Source organism: Petaurus breviceps, unplaced genomic scaffold, assembly GCF_028583685.1.
Source record: "Petaurus breviceps papuanus isolate PSGF00001 unplaced genomic scaffold, PetGlider_PUasm1.0 185, whole genome shotgun sequence".
Lineage (NCBI taxonomy): Eukaryota > Metazoa > Chordata > Mammalia > Diprotodontia > Petauridae > Petaurus > Petaurus breviceps.
In genome coordinates, this window is record NW_027185797.1 from 32,855,063 (window position 1) to 32,872,420 (window position 17,358).

Below are 17,358 nucleotides of genomic sequence, written 5' to 3' on the forward strand. Positions count from 1 at the left end.
ATTACAAACAATAAGCATGGCTCCAAACATTGCACATTTTCACATTTCTTTCTTGTGTACTCATCAGTTTTGCTGATAGATTATTCTCTTTTAAAATATTCCTTGTTACATGGGATGGTTCTCTAGGCAGGGGTGATAAGAGATTCAGGGGGAAATTATGTAATATTAAACAATAATCAATAAAATTAATTTTTTAAATTAGATCATTGCTAAGTTTGGACGCAGCAATTTCATTTAAGTGATGAGGTTGGAAGCCAGATGGAGAAGAATTGAGGAGGGAGAGCAGAGGAAATAGAGTCAACAAATAGCTTTTTCTAGAAGTTTGGCTGAGAAAGTAAGGCAAGCTAGAGGATGGGTAGCCTGAGAGGATGGTTCAGTCTAGTAAAGGTTTATTAAGGATGGAAGTCTAGGGCATGTTTGAAGGAAGCTGGAAAGAAGCCAGAAGATAAAGAAAGACTGATTGATTCTAAAGAGGGATAACCAAGGACGGAACGGGCTGGAGAAGTTGGCAAGGGATGGGCCAGAGAGGTGGTCACCTCATTATCAGAGACAAAGAGAAAAAGAGGAAGGAGCAGAGGGTGATGCCAAGGGATTCTGCAATGAAGAAAAGGAGCAGCTCCTGTTCAGGTCTGCACAGCTTCTGTGGGGAGTGAGGAAATCATACAGGGAGTAATAAAATGATTATCCTTGTGCAGTGAGCATTCTTTCTAGCCATAACACTGCATGGAGAATCAGGAACAGAACATTCAAATGGATACAGCAAGAAAAAAGGTAACAGAGTATAGTGGATAGAAAACTGGGAATCCTGAAGATCTGGGTTCAAGTCTTGACTGACACCTACTGGGGGGGGGGGTGGTCCTAGACAAGTAATTTAACCTCTCATTAATTTATACAACAAGCTGCAGAGAAGGCTGGGATCTGCTTTTGTGAAGGGAATCTCCTCCCTGGGAATTCTTACCCAGATTCAAATTCTTTCACCCCAGATCACTAGTTCAAAGTGGGATCAATCATCTCTAAGTTATCTTTCAGAGCCTTGAGAAATGAATATGAATATCTAGTATTCCATCACTGGCAAGTCAAATGACATAACATACACAAAGTTCTTTGTAACCTCTAAAATGGTACATAAATATGACTGTTACTATTCATTCAATTCAGCCATTCATTAAGTGCCTACTCCATGAAAGCCACTGTGCCAAGCAATGGACATACAAACAAACAAAAAAAAAGAGGCAAGTCTCTGAGGAGTTCATTTTTTATTGGGATAGAATGTAAAGTAATACAGATGAAACTTCAATAGGGAGAGAGCCCTAACAAATGGGGAAGAGCAGGAAAGGTGGCAGGGCAGGCGACGTGCTCTGAAGGAAGCCTGCAATAGCACCAGGGAGCTGTGATGAGTCTGGTCTGAACCTGGGGACCTCCGGGGGCTATGACAGGAGATGGCGCATCACACAAGGAAATGGCAAGTAGGCCACATACATCAGACAGGCTCAGCTCCGGCCAGTGTGACCCGATTAATAAGATTAAATAGATCTGCCTTCTCCAATTACCTTGTACAGAGCTGCCCTGAAAGATTTAAAGCAAAGGATTCCTTAAATGCAGAAATTATGCCAGTATTCTATTATTTGTCATTATTCCTTGGTAAAATTAGAAAGCCCAAATCAAGTGCCCAGCTAGCTTCGCTAAGCCATTAGATACATCTGGACAACTTAAGAATTCTCCTCTGATGCCTCCAAGTGTGGTCTGTGAGATCCCCACATAACAAACGCCTCTAGAAAACTTTGTTACCAAAACTCTCCTTCCAGGGGTGCAAGAACATACATTTTCCTCTAAAACAGATGATTAATGCGGTCTTAGAGAAGTCCTTTATGGTTATGGAACAAAGAGTGTGCTATGAAAAGACACAACACCAATACGTGTACACAGCAACATGAATGTCCGTAAGGAACACGCCCCATCTAAATAAAATCCCATATAAGAAGACTTAAGCATACAAAGTGAGGGAACCCCAACATATCAATAGCTCTGGGTAAAAACTTGTCCAAAGGTGCTGGCTATGCTAAGGCTGTTGCTAAATGTAGTGACTAAGGCAAGGTTTTCAGATCGAATGTTAATTTGAATGGATCCCTCAGGTACTCATTTTCACCTACAAGGAAGAACTGGCCGCCTCTTCTATACCTGAGCTCTGAAGCTACCTGTCCCTAGTTTCAAATTTTAAAGTCCCTAGAGGGGAAAAGGAAAGCAGAGGAAAGTTCTTGAAGAATCATCACTGTTTAATTTACAAGCCTGAACTTTCCCTGTGTTGAAAACCAAATTAATCTTCCTGGGAGTCAGGCATCCTGGGTTCTCATGGTAGCTTTGTGTGACTGAATTGATAGGTCCTAAGCTCTTTGGGGCTGAGCCCCCTTACCCATACAGTCATGGGGTTGGATGTGATTATATAGTTTAAGATCCTTCTAGTCCAAAAATGGTCATTTTTGGTGGAAAATGCTAGCTAGAAAAATTTGGGAAATAAAATCCAGGTTTTCAAGCATGTCACCAACAACATTAAGCTGCTATAATATGAGCACAGCTTAAAAACAAACTGACAAATTGCTCCTGACTTTAAAATAAACAGCTCTAGTCAATAAACACATTTAAGCCATAAAACCCCAAGTTTCTAAGTACTTGCAGTTACAGAAGTTCACATCCTCCTCAGACTTGCTCTGGCCAGTTGCTCAGAGGCTGTTGTGGAAACAGGCGGCTGATCGTCCCTTTCAGCCAAGAGCCCCCAACTCTGGGCTACATCTCTTCCCATCTCTAAGACAGTCCAAAGGAAATCTGACGCTGTTAAAATTCCTACACTATTTACTTCATAGGAACTTTGGGTTTAAAACTCTTCCAAGGTAATGAGCCTTTTACTTCAAGGGTTCCATCCTCACTGCCTTGTTAGCACTGAACTTGGGCTTGATCACCTGACACCGTCTCAGAGGGACCGCATGACCTCTCTGCCGCGATCAGCAGAACTTGTACAGATTTTAATCTAGTTCACAATTTTATTAAAAATGTGGTCTTATCAAATGTCAATAAAGGCAGAATGCTAAGATGTGCCCTCCTTTCTCCAAATCAAATTAAGTTTATCTTTATTCTACTCTTCAGCCCAACCAACACTATGGAGTTATCATCAGCTTAGAGACAAAGAACCTTCAAAGCATCTGCAGCAAGAAAAGCCAAAAATGGATCAGAGGATTCTGAGGGTCTGAACCAGGACTTTTTAGAATGAGGAAGTTCAGCCCAAAAAGAGGAAGTGGCTTGTCCAGCTAGCACAGTAAGTCAGAGAGGCTGGTCCTGAACCTCAGTCTCTCAGAGTCTGATCCAAGCCCCTGAGCTCCTGCATCTCTGCCCCCATCCACAGCATCCCCAGCCTGCACTCAGTACAATGGCATGAGAAAGAGTTTCCTTCTAGGTATCTTAAGGTCCCATCATAGGGTGTGAACTTAGTAACTCTTCCTAATGACCTCCTCTCTAACTTCCTGGATCCCATCAAGGGCACCACCATGCTTCTGATCACTCAGGGACATCCTGGCCTCTTCGTTCTCCCTCACACCACACATCGCCAAGTGCTGCTCTTCTATAGCCATAAAATCACTCACATCTGGAGTCCTTTCTTTGCCTTCCCACCACAACCTCCCTCATTCAAATCCTCATCACCTCTAGACTCGATTTTTGCAAAACCCTCCTAACTGGCTTCTCAGGTCTCCAGTCTCTTCCTTTACCCAAATCCATCTTTCCCAAATCAGTCAAAAGGATATTCCCAAAGCAGATTTGATCATAGGACTCTCATCCATGGTCATAAAATTTAGAAATTCCCCACGACCCTAGGATCAAATGCAAACACACTCTCTTCTTGGCATATAAAACCCTTCACAACAGTGTCAATCTACCTTTTTTCCGGGTTTTTTATACATGGCTCTCCCTTCACATACTCTATGCTCAAGACAAACTGGCTACTTTGTTGTGATTCAAACACTACCCACCTGCCATCTCCTTGATTTGGTCCAAGCCGTAGGGAGCCCCAGGTCTGCCCCCACCTCAGCTTCCTGCAAAGCTGCCTCCTATATAGGGCTTTTCCTGCCCCTCCCCCCAACCTTGTGGTACCTCCCCCTAATACTTAGGTATACTTGTTTCCCCCTCTCATGGAATGTGAGCTCCTATTCTGGAATTATGCTAAGAAACGGACAAATATCTCCATATGCTTTGAGCCAGAGATTTCACTGCTAGACATATACCTAAGGAGTTGATGAAGATTAAAGAGGTCCCACATGTGACAAAATCTTTATGGTGATGCTTTTTGCAGTAACAAAAAACTAATAAAGTAGATGCCCCCCAACGATTGGGAAATGGCTAAACCAAGTGGGGTGCATGAAGGTAATGAAACATAACTGTACCCTAAGAAATGATGACTAATTAGAATACCTAGAAGCCGAGGAAGATTTATCAATCAACAAACAAACAGGTAAGAGCTTACTATGTTCTAGGAATCAGAGTAACAATGTAAGCGGAAAGAACAACCAAATTCCCCCTACTGAATGATGAACAATGCCTGGCTCGGAAGAGGCGATAACGATTATGGGCATGGCACATACACACAGGCCAGATTCTGACCATGTGTTGCCTGGTTATGTCAAAAAGCTTCCTTTTTCCCTTATTCTTTGTAAAGAAGGGATATCTCGGGTGGGGGTGTATGCAACAGGATATATGTGGAAAGAAGCTGAAACAAAACAAAATATTGACAAGTTTTTGTATCTCAAAAGCACTGGTGTAATTCTTAAAAAAGAATGGAAACTGAGAGAAATTACTGTTTCACTTTTATCCCCTTATCTGAAGTGTCTAGCAGTGTCTGCCATACAGCAGGCGCTACACAAATGTATCTGATTAACTGGGCAAATCATCTATACACGTGACACAGCTCGGTATCATCTGTAACCTCAGCACTCAGGGCAGCTGCCAAAGAGAACACTTAATAAGTGCTACTTTATTCATTTAAGAAGTTTCAATGATCATTTTGTTCGACAATTGACTGTAAATATCACCAATATTTAGAAAGAAAATAAAACTTACGGTACAAAAAAAGTCTCATTGAATTTTGGTCTTTTCCTTTACACTGAAACTCTCATTCATATTATCAAATAAGAAAATGGAACTATTTTGTGAGTGCAAAGTTCAGTATGACAGTGAGTTGTTATTTCCACTGTTTGCATGAAGGGCAGAAGCCCTCGGGTATTACTTCCTACTGGTATCCTACAGTACTTTCCCCGTAACTCTGTATTAAAGTGAAGGTGATCACCATCACCTCAGGACCTGAAGGACACTGAAAGGCACATCAGAACAACTCTGACGTGGAACGATGGCAAGGCTAGCCCCTTCACTGTGCAGCCTGGGCTGCTGAACGGCAACCCCTCACACAGAGGAACTGAACATTTGACCAGACTATCCTGTCCCCTGCTCATAAGGACCTGAAGTACAACCCCACCTCAGGCTGCTAACATTAAATCGAATTCAAAAACAAAGTCAAAGATTACAAGGCTATATTCCAAGTCCCCTCCAGTCCCCTCAAATGGGCACTTAACTCCTTCCCAAGGAAACTGAATTGGTCCAACAGTAACTGTACTTACTTGTAGGACCCATCAATCAACACGTAAATTTGTTACGGACCTGGCAGGTGCCAAGCACTGGGCAAGACACTGGAGATACCAGTACAAAAACCGAAATAATACCGACTTACAAGAAGCTTACATTCTAATGGGGGGAGAGGGGTACATATATGTAGATAGATAACATACACATACAGTACAACCATCAAGGGAATAAATACAAATATACATACATATACAAAGTAGTGAACTACAAGGTACTTTAGGGGGGAGTGCACTGGCATCTGGGAGGATCAGGAAAGATGTCATGCAGAAGACTGTGTCTAAGCTGTCCCTCTTAAAGGAGAGGGGGACTCTGTGGGGCAGGAGCAAGGAGGCGGAGTATTTTAGGCATGGAGACCAGAGAGAAAGAGTGAGCATTCACCCTGGGAAGTAGTGTCCTAAGAGATTTAGAAAGATGAGGCTGGGCCCAGTGATATAGGGCCTTAGGAGTTACACAGAGAAGTTTCTATTTTATTCTTGAGGCAATGGAAATCACTGGAGTGGCTTGAGTAGGAGGGCCACCTATGAGCCCAATCTGAGCTTAAGGAATTTTCTGGCTGGCCACAGCGTGTAGGACAGACTGGAGCTGGGAGACACTTGTGGCAGAAAGATCAATCAGGAGGCCATGGCAGGATTCTAGATGGGAGGTGATGAGAGCATGAGCCAAGGAGGTAGCTGTGTGAGAGGAGAAGATGACACAGAGGAAAAATGCTACAAAGGTGGATAAGTAAGATCTGGCAACGGTCTGCCCATGCGGGGTAAGGACTACGATGGGAGATTCTGAACCAGAGACACTGGGATTGCTGACAGAAATAGTTTGAAAGAGCCATAGTGCCATGCTGCACACTGAGATGTTTTCATATAATAAAATGAGAGTTAAATCTTTAGCAAAATGCAGAAATCTTTAGCTACATCCATTGTATTTACAATTCTAACAAAACAAAACAAACAACCCTGCTGGAGTATGAACTCAAAAATAAACCCTTCAGACACTTCGCTGGGTCTAAATCAAAAAGCACAGGCTGGAGTTTCTAAAAGTCAACTAGCAAGAACGCATGACAATCAGAGAAAGAGGGCGGATTAAAACAGTCTTTGATTCTGAGTCTGCCAGCTTTCTGGCTCCAGTCAGTAACAACACCGGACCCCAGGCCCTGCCTCATTGCTGGCGGTCTGGAATGTGAAGGAGCATGTCACTGGGTAGGAAGCCTCCCATGGCAGAGATAGGCAAACTTCACTAAGCTTTGGGAGGGCATCTCACATTAGTTCTTGTTTCCCAGAATGCCTACGTATGCAGCAGACAACCCTATGTTTCTTCAGTGAATGAAAATCTACCTAATAACAGCTGATTGGTTTTCTAATCCACACCCTACATGACCTCACCTCTTACAGGCACCCCACAATTTACCAATTACAAGAAAGTCTAGGCCATTATAAGTGGGTCCTCAAAGATTAACTTTTGGTGGGAAACAGGAAACACTCTGCTTCAACCCCTTAAACAGGACTCATGCCATAGGGAACCCATTCAATAGCCACAACCCAAATTTCTTGATTGCTGAAAGGTTTGGACTGTTTTGTATACATTACCTCATTTGTTTGAAGAAAAGAAGCAGATTATTACATAAAGTTTTCCAATCCAGTTGGACATTCTGCATTGCAAAAGTTGATTTAAAAATTCTCAAACTCATTCAATATCTCTATACTCTGTCAGACTGTGTCTGGGAAGTGGGTAACAAAATCAGAATTTCAAATACAAAAGGTCTTTTTGAGTTGTCAACTCAATAAGAGAACTGCATCCACACAATTTGGGTTTACCTTTGTTCAAGAGAAAGATTACTAATCAAGATGATGTAGGATTTACCAAAATGGGACTCCTTAAATAAAATGTCTGAATAAATGAGAAAGGCACCAAGAACTCCATGAATCCAGAATTCACTAGCTGGTTCCAAGTTTCTGTTCCCTAAGAAAACCAATTCTTTGATTATGTTATTAGTGTGTACCAATGAGGCAATTGTAAGTCAAGTTTAAAATGCTGAATGGAGCTTTCCAAGCACATTTACAAAAGCAACAAATCCAGTCTATTAAGGAAAACAGTTCTGCCCATGGAGCCTCTACCAGTGGCCAGCAGCAAGAGTCTGGATGGAGCTGAAGCTCTGAAAAGTTACCAAACTCCATGTTTGGACAGAATATCCCCAAATTCCTAGTAGCCTCTCTCCAGCTATCACAAATCAGAGCAGGCTTCTGCACAGTTATTCTTAACTGCCCTTCCACCACCACGAAATACTGAAAAGGAAACCAGACACCTGCCCTTCGGACACCAACACACCGAGGCACACAGTGATACAGGTTTGCTGAAGATAGAATTTTGTAAATCAAGCCTGTCTGGGGTAGCCCTACCCTCCCACTGCAATGATGTCATTTCAAAATTCTTCCCAAATCTCCTTTCTGGCAGAACAATCATCATATAAAGTTAATAAAAAAAAAACAAAACTCTGCAGCTAAACTCGGTAGGCTCTCCCACCTGCTGCCATTTGTCGTTGGTTTCAAAGACAACCCAGGGCAAGGAAACACTGAAGCAGAGACAACAAAGAAACATGAACCATCACGTCCAATTTTAAAAACGTTCTGTGACCTGCTCTCAGAGCAGCCTCCCAAATCCCCAACATACAACGAACCACAGGGCTTGTGGCCTTGTCCATTCTCCTTTCGCGCTCTGGGGGGCAAGTCTCCTCTGGGAGTAGAGGCCTGCCCAACAATGAACGCCAGGTTTGGAGGAGGAAGCTAGCGCTCAGACAGACACACCACTCAACCTTCTGCCTGTGATGGGGCTCATAACCATCTCTTTCTAGTCCCTGGGCCACGAACCCCAAATCAGAGGCCGATCCTGAACCTGGAGAATCCTGCCAAGGTGAAGTGGGCCCAAAGGTGGCTACAGACAAAGCGGAAGGAGGTAGTGGGGTTTCCCAGTGTCTTTGTACTGAAGATCTTCCTTCTCCTCTGCTCCCCTCACAATAGGAGAGGTCAAAGGGAAGGGTTAGCACAACAGGCAATAACCTTTGCAATTATGAAAACGACCTAAGGTGACTGAAGGAAATGTGGTCTGAGACTTACCGGCCACACTAGTGATTGTCACTGGAACTCCCTGCACTTGGACACCTGCAGCCCCGAGGTTGGCCACGCTCACCGTCTGAAGGTTAGGCACGGATGCAAGCTGGGCAGTGTTCAATGTTATTGGGGCCCCAGCCACAGCCACTGGGGCAATCTGGGCAAGAGCTGTGCCACCACTCGAGGACACTGGGGTGATGGTGAGCTGCTGGGGTAACCCAGCATTCTGAACTTGCAAATTGGGAAGGCTCTGAATGTTCTGGACCTGAACAGTCTGCCAGCTGATCTGTCCTGACGGGGTTAAGGTCGGCGCTCTGATCAGCACCTGAGTTGGACTTACAGCCTGAAGCTGGACATTCTGCAAAGGCTGCTGCTGGATGGTCTGCAAAGTCTGTCCTGACTGGAGCTGAAATGACTGGGGTGGGATGGCCTGAATAATCTGCTGCTGAGGCTGCTGGATCTGGATCTGCTGCAAGATGGGCTGGCCTACAATCTGCACTTGCTGGAGGGAGCTGGCCTGCTCCTGCTGTGGTGCACTCTGAAGGCCATTGGGCTGGAGCTGACCAGAGTTCTGGGCTTCAGCTTCTGGGGCGGGGGTCTGGGATTCGTCCAGGGCCCTTTCTGAACCCCCGGCAGCGGCTGCGGTGCTCACATACTGGCCTGAGTCCACTGAGCTCACTAACGGGTCACTGCTCGTCAGACTTGTTGAAGCAGCGGGCGTGCAGGTGGTGGAGGAGGAGGGGGACTCGGGCATGGTGCTGCTAGCAGAGGCAGCGGTGGCAGGGGGGGTGGGGGTAGGGGTGGACACTAACTGATTCCCATTGGATGCTCCTCCATCCGCGGCAGACTGGCCCATCTGGCCAGAGCCTCCTCCCGCAGCCACATTGTTGATCACAGGCAAAGCTAGAGTCACTCCTCCAATGTTGATGGGTAAGGTCGTCACGACTTGAGCCTGAGTGCCTGGAATTGTCTGTAACTGCAATGGTATGGAGACCCCGGGCCGAATCTGGACTGGCACCGTCTGATTTGCTAGGTTCTGAGCAAGAATGTTCCCAGAAGCGGTCCTGTTAGCAGCTGTGAGGATAGCTTGGTTATTCCCTGCAGGAATGAGCTGGATTTGACCCTGCAAATCCTGCAGCGACGCAGCACTGCCGGGGTTGATTTGGATCTGCTGGCCCTCCACGGCCTGCAGCTGGGGTATCACTTGGTACTGAACGTTCCCGCCGGGGTTCTGGACCTGGATGACTTGAAACTGACCAGCGGCGGAAGGCTGGCCTGGCTTGGCCTTGGTCGGGGAGCTGCTCTCGTTGGCGCTGCTCGCAGAGCTGGCCACACTCGAGGCTGCCTGGGAAATGTTATTCTCCTTCGAAGAGGGAGGTGTAGCGGTAACAAGTTGCCAGGCATTCCCCGCGAGCTGCGTGGTCACCAGCTCCAGCTGCTGGGGCTGATTCTGAAGCTGCACCAGCCCCTGGCTCGGGTCAATGATGATCTGCTGCTGCCCGGAGGCTTGGTTTTCACCAGGAGTCCCTATTTTGCTGCAAGTGGCTGCCAGGAGAGCCAGAGGAGAAGGCTGAGAGTCCTGCCCACAGGGGGATGGGAAAAAAAGGGGTGGGTTTAGTGGAAGCCTGCAGGGGGGGTATTTTTTTTTGACAGTTCTAAATATCAAAACTTACCCAGGAAGTGGCAGAAATCAAAGAGTGCTTTGAACAGAAAAACAGTTAGGGACCTGAGAAGCCCAAATGAGAAAGTGGGACCTTCTGTGACCCAAGCTTTAAATATAAGGGTCAATCACTGGAAACTTTTCTGAGACCAGGTTAGACTACTTTAAAAAAAAAAAACAAGGGAAAAAAAAAACCTTGGAGGGGGGAACCTCCCTTCGGGGCTTCTAGAAGCAATTTTGAGCTCCCCCCCACAGCCTGCAGGGCCTTTAGCAGGTAGACCCTACATTTGCCAGAGCCCCTCTCCCGGGAAAAGCTCGGCAGGCCCTCGCCGGCTCCCCCTTCCCACCCAGGCAGGAGCGTCCCCTTCCCCAAGGACGGGGGGGGGGGGGGGGGGGGCAGGAAGCTTTACCTGGGAACCGGCGGTTTTGGCTTTTTTGTTGTTGTTCTCAGGCTCCGAAGCCTTCCCTCCTTCGGGGGCCATGGCAGCCCCGGCGGCCGCCCCAGCCACTGCTGCTGCAGGGGGGGCCTCGTCCTCCTCCTCCTTCTTCTGATCTGCAAGAGCCCCCACCCCGCCCAGTTAGTGTGGCGCTCGCCCCGGCATTCCCTCCCTGGCCCAGTTATTGGGGCTCACCCTAGGGGCGCAGCCACTGGGGTTCATCCTGGGTGGGGCCCCTCCCTCGGCCCCCCGCGGCTCTCGGGGTTCATCAGGGGGGGGGTTCAGGCCCTCCTTCGGGGCCCTCGCGGGTCTCGGGGAGCCTCCTAGGGGCGGGGCCCCCCGCCGGTCTATCGGGGTGCATCCTGGGGTGGGGCCCCCGCCGGTCCCCCCCCCCGCGGGTCTCGGGGTGCATCTTGGGGGGCGGGGCCCCTCCCCCGGCCCCCCGCCGTGCCCGGGGTCCCTTGTCCCTCCCGCCCGGGGCGGGCGGCGGCACGGCGGCGGGCAGGCGGGCCCGGCCGGCGGGGAGGAGGGCCGAGCGCTCGGAACGTGGTTGGAAACCCGACCCCTCGGCTCCAGAGCAACACCCAGAAGGCGGCGGCAGCCGGGCTCCGCGGCGGAGACAAAACCCGGGCGGCCCGCCCCGCGCGGGCCGCCGCCGCCCCCGGCCCCTCCTCCGCCTCCTCCCCCTGGAGCATCCCGGCCCGGCCCGGCCCGCCCGGCCCACCCGGCCCGCCGAACGTACCGCTCATCCCGCATTCACGGCGCGGCCCGAGGGCGGGCAGGCGGGCGGGGGCCGGGGCCGGGGCGGGGCGGGGACGAGAGGGCCGGGCGGGCCGGGCCGGGCGCCCGCCCGCGGGAGGAGGAGGAGGAGGAGGAGGAGGAGGAGGAGGAGGCGGAGGCGGCGGCGGCCGAGGAGGAGGAGGAGGAGGAGAGGGAGGAGGCGGCGGCTCCCGACGCTGCGGCGGCTCCGGCCCGCCCGGCCCGGCTCTGGGCGCAGGGCCGCCGCGGGGCTGTGGCGTAGCAGATCCTCTCCGCCCGGGCCCCGCGGACTCGCGCCTGATTGACAGCGGCGGCGGCGGCGGCGGCGGCGGGGGCGCGGGGAGCCGGCGGGGCCGAGCGGGGGCGGGGCCGGCGCGGGGCGGGGCCGCGCGCGGAGTCCTCCCGCCCCTCCCCCGGCCCTCCCCGCTCCCGCGAGGTCACCGCCCAAGCCCCGCCCCCAGCGAGCCGATTGGCCGCCGCGGCGCGCCCGCTCTTCCCCTCTCTCCCCGACCCCCTTCCCCCCCACCCGCTCCTCGTTTTCGCTCTCGCACTCGGCCTTCTTTCTCTGCCTTCGGCCTAGCTCCGCAGCCGGGCCTGCCCGCTGCCCCGCGGGAGCGCCCCACTGCGCGGCCTGACGTCCCGGAGGGGCCCGCCGCGGGAGAAAAGACAAGTCACACACCTCACGGAACAGGGGAGAAAGCGAAGGGCCCCGCCCCGCTCCGGCTGCTGAGGGCCCCGCCCCCGCCAGCGCCGAGCGAGCGTGGCTCCAGCAAGGCACCTCCTGCCTCGGCCTCCTCTTTCTCCTAGCGGGCTCGCTATTGGCCGAGACCCGAGTGACGCGCGCTGATTGGCGGGGAAGTGAGGGCGGGAGCGGAGGGGGCCGGCGCGAGGCGGGCCGGCCGTTGTCGCGCAGTAACGGCTCGTGACGGCAGCGGCGAAGGCCGCGCGCGCTTGGGCGGGAACGCGCGCAGGGGCGCGCGCACTCGGGAGGGGGCGGTGGCCGAGCCGGCCTAGCTGGGCGGGCACGCACGCACGCACGCCACACTGCTGCTGCTGCCGCCGCGCGCCGAGAGCGCGAGCGGGGGGGCGGGGCGGACCCGAGCTGGCGCGCGGCAGGGGCGGTGCGCGGGCGGGCGGCAGGGCGGGGCCGGCCGCGGTGGGAGGTGAATGGGCCGAGGGGAGCGGCCGGGCCGGGGACTTGGGCCTATCCAGGAGAGGCCTGGGGCGGCCCAGGCCCGCCCCGCAGCAGGAGGCCGCAGCCCAGCGGCGCCCCGCCCCCTTGGACAGCTGGGGAAACTGAGGCCGGGGGCGCGGGCGGGGGAAGGAGAACTGGATCAGTTCTAGCCCCAGACCCGCTTTACGGTTGGGGAAAGTGAGACTCGGAAGGCGGGTGACACGCTTGGTTGCTCAGCACCCCAGCGGGACTAGAATCCAGGACCCTCTGCAGATGCGCATGCTCCGCCGCTTCCCTTGGATCCCTGGGAAGGATGAAGTGTGCGATGCCCCGGCCCTCCCTACTACCCCGAGGGGGAAACTGAGGCACGCCGCCCCCTCCTGGGGCCCTCGTGTCCAGACCCCCCCCCGTACGCCAGCCGCGGAGCCTTCTTCCAGCAGAAGCTCCGGCCCGGGCCCTGGGGCTGCCTCGTGCTCAGTGACTCCAGTCCAGATTTGACCCCCGGGATGACTCGAACCCGGGACTCGCGGCTGCCCAGCCCGGTCCTGCAGTCCTCGTTTAAAGGTCTGACCTCGTACCCCCCACGCGGGAGCCTTTCGGCGGGCGGTGCGGGCCGCGGCCCTCTGTGGGACAGGACCCTGGACCTCCGGCCTCGGGACTTGGGGCAGGCCCGCGGGCCGCTCCCAGCCCGAACTGTCCGAGGGAGCCCCCCATGTGGTGCCGGGGCAGGGCTTTAGGGGCATCACGCACAGCCACCGCGTGGCCCACCGCCAGGCCCGCAGGCAGAGCTTCCAGGGCCTAGAAGAAGGGCTGGGGGGGGGCCGACCCCGGGGGGGGCCGGGGAAGGCGAGGACCCCGGGGGGCCCCCTGGGGAGGCCTGGGAAGGCGGGGGGCCGCACCGCGCGGAGCTCTGCAGTCCGCGGGCCAGGGGGGCTCCTCCTTTGCAGAGGTCACGAGGCAAGCGGCCTGTGGTTCCATAGCTGGAGTGTGGTGAAGAGCTAGTCGTGGATCTGTCGTGGGAGGGAATGAGCTTCCCTGGATAAGTCATGAACGAGAGCCCCATTAGGGCCGTGCTGTGCGCGGTGATATCAGCCTAAGCCCCGAGACCCGATGGAAGAGGCAGGGCGGGCCCGCTCTCCATGGTCACCCGCATTCGGCGGCGTCTTCACTGAAGAAAACTTTAAGGCTCCTGCCGCGGAGCCACGCGACAGGGCCAAGGACTTTGGTGTTCGGACCACTTTTTCCCTGGGTTTTCGTTAGCTGAGTCTGGAGCCCCTGCGAGCGCCCTTAGCGGATCATCCGTGTCTCCAGGCTTGCTTCGCTGGGATGATAGTTTGGGGGATGGGGCAGGGAGCAGGATTGGGTCCTGGGTGTTCCTGTCACCCCTGGGGCTCCAGGGCCTCCCTCCCTGCCACCCAGTGCTTTGCCTTTCCTTTCACATGCTGCCTCCTGTCTGTTCGTCTCTCAAATCCTCCTGGCCTTCCAAACCCTTGTGCACCCTCCTTTGCAAAGACTCATGTATGTCTTCTTCTTAGAGCCTACCTTCTTCCTTGTACAAACCTAGCCCTCTGAACCCAGAATTCACCTTATTGACAGTCATTTCCTGGGTTTGCTAGAGTGAGTAAGAGATAAAGCATTTCCCCTTTTTTTGTTAAGATAATGGCAATGTTGGCAGATAGCTAGTTGTGTCGGCAAGACAAAATTATTCTAAAAGAATGACATCATGCTATCTCCTCCACTGTGGAGGGATGTGCCAGTGAAATCAAGCTCTGTAGGTTTCTACCAAGCTGGAAGAGCTTCACGTACAGGCTGGGTGACAGGTATATATGTGTATGGCCATATATATAGGCATGCACTATGTATGGAAGGATAAATGTACGTGTGTATGTATGCATATATGGCTGCAATCAGAGGGTCCCCCTGGCCAAGTTCAGAAGTCCTTGGAGAGGAGGCTGGTTGACTCTCAAAGGTGCTACTAAGCCGCAGGGAGGTCTGTGAAAGGGATAGAATCATTATGGAAGAAGCACTGGGCTGTCCAGCCCACTTTGATCTTAGATAGAAGAGAAAGCAGAATCAAGGATAGGGGAAGTGGTTATCTGCTCTACCCCATTTGCCAGAAGGTGAGATCATTATTGATCTGTCACCAAACCTGGCTCTGAGAACAGTCTGCCAAGAAGATATATTGGTCCATTCAATGATAAAGCTAGTAAATTATTGCCAAACTATGATGTGCACATGCATTGGGCCAGCTTTTGTTCCTGCACGTAGGCAGGAGCTGACCTCACTATGAAAAGACTAAGTTTGGTTCTTGTGGTCGGCTATTACGGTTGCCTGTGATGGCTGAGAGTGATCAAGGATTATACTTCCCTGTTTATGAAGTTAAGAATTGGGCTGATGCCTGAGAAATTACATGGAACTATCATTTAGCATATAACCTCTAAGGAGCAAAGATGACAGAAAGATTTAATTCGATGCCTAAGACCTGAGCTTAAAAATGTGTGGGGCAAAGGCTGCTGATGTCAGGAAAACATTTCAAGATTGGGAAACAGTTATTAGAACTGCTGTAAGCCAATTAAATAATAGAGAGACCTGGCAGAAATTGCCAATTCCCATGGATGAGTTTAAAATTATAGCTCCACCCCCTGTTGATCTCAAAGCTTTCTTTTTTGTTGTTCCTTCCGGAAGGAGAAACCCTTTTTGAAGAAGCCAAAATGGGGTGGACTTGACCTGCAGTTTCTTCCTGTAAAGACCTTTGGAGCAGGAAATCAGAACAGAGTGTGGTTAATGACAACTCACCACCAGAAATCTGCTTGATTCTTTTTCTTTTTGAGCAGTATGCAAGGGCAGCATCCTAATCCTGTCATTAGTGGTCATTCTTGGGCATCACCTTTACAATGCCTCCTTGCAACCAAGTCTCTCTTCATCCTCTCGATGATTGTTCCATGTCCACCATGAAGCTGAAGTGGCAGTGCTGCAAATCATCACCACCATAACAGTGGGAAATGATGTCACCTCCAATACCCCTGACTTTCCAGTAGAGAGGGACATGTGCATTCTTCCTTTCTTAGACACTTAAGGGAAGGAGGGGAGAATACCACCTTTTCACTTGGCTGAAACACAACAGAACCCTGCCAGACCACAGCCACAACTTCTCAAGGACCATCAAGAAGCAGGGCAGCCTCACTCACTATTCTTTAGGGTCACAGTGGCTTTTTAAAATTAAATTTTATGTTTATTTTTAGTTTACATCATTCATTTCCAGAAGATTTTGAGTTACAAATTTTCTCCATGTCTTTCCCCTACCCACCAGCCAATTGAAAAACTAGGTTGGACTTTGCAAGAAAAAAAGATGTATATGAATGGCATGATTATTAGGAGTAGGCAAAAGATTGTTGGGCTTAGACAAGGATGGGAAGAGATGAAAACCCTGTGCCCCATCTTCTCGTACATGCATGGTATCCTTGTTCTACTTCAAATTGGCCACCAGACATCTTGGGACAACTGGGGAAACCTAGTCTTCCTTGGTCCATTAAGGACATGTTTAAAGATGTTTTAGTGTTTAATGTGCTGTCAGTGCTTATGTCTACTCCTAAATGATGTAAGCATCACATGTTTGGAATGTATGGCTAGTTTTAGTGATGATTGTAATCTTAGTAAGGTCATCTTAGAACCAGCAGCCCTAGGATAGAATGCAGTGGGAATAAGTATGTTAATTTGGGATGAGCAGCTAATGGCATTTTGGTTTGAGCCTCCCTTTTGTGACTGAGTAATGTATATGTGTCTGTGTATATATGTGTGTATGTATACGTACACACAGATATGTACACGTGTGTGTAGACATGGAACTAGAGGGAAGCTTAGCAGTCATCTGTTCACCTACCTTCATTCCACCACAGATAAAACTAAGGCCTGGAGAGCGTAAGAGACCTACCCAAGGCTACATTGGTCAAAAGGGGCCAGATGTCAAAAGCAGATTTTCTGATTCTGAGTCTAGCCTTCCTTCCACCAGCACTACTAGCCTCAGTTTCCCCATTTTACAAATACCTACTTCTTAGGCTAATTACAAAGTTCAAACGAGATGATATATGTTTAAGCCCTTGACCGGCAGCAGTTTCATCTGACACATTATGTTTGCCCTCAAACCTCTTGAAAGCTCGTTAGCAAGGTTTGACTCCTTGGTCCTCAGCAAGATTGTGCCTAAATGGGACAGACCTGGCAGTGGACAGTGGGCCTATAGGGAGGAAGCTAATTGACAAATTGAGGTAGAAGCAGTCTCAGGAGGCAACGGGGAGCCAAGGACAAGCTCTTACTGGGGCGGGGCTTAGCCATGATGCCTGATCTGAAGGAACAGATCCCGCCACCTTATAGGCAGGTAACATGGACTGGTGTCTGTTTGTTTAGGTATCTACTTGTTTCCCCATTAGAATATAAACTCCCTGCAAGCATGGAGAATTCGTTCTTCATGCTCAAAGCCCTGGCCCAGTCCAGTGCCCCTCACGGAGAGGCCTTTGCTGACATTTGTCAAATGATCCCGTGTTGGTTGGTCAGTGA

The 17,358-nt window shown here is 51.0% G+C and overlaps 1 protein-coding gene across 2 annotated transcripts in view; it reads right to left on the minus strand.

Annotated features, from left to right (window-relative positions):
• The window catches only part of SP4 (Sp4 transcription factor), a 56,029-nt gene extending 43,604 nt beyond the window's left edge, over positions 1-12,425 (minus strand). Inside the window, exons 1-3 of one of the 2 annotated variants that reach the window (XM_069088742.1) lie at positions 12,313-12,425; positions 10,848-10,990; positions 8,784-10,356 (exon numbers count right to left, since the gene is read on the minus strand). In XM_069088742.1, the coding sequence (XP_068944843.1) occupies positions 8,784-10,356; positions 10,848-10,919 (1,645 nt within the window). In that variant the 5' untranslated portion in view covers positions 10,920-10,990; positions 12,313-12,425. Of the gene's footprint in view, positions 1-8,783; positions 10,357-10,847; positions 10,991-11,616; positions 11,669-12,312 lie in introns of those variants that run through there. The other variant, XM_069088741.1, reaches the window with a different exon arrangement.
• Positions 12,426-17,358: the final 4,933 nt, after the last annotated feature.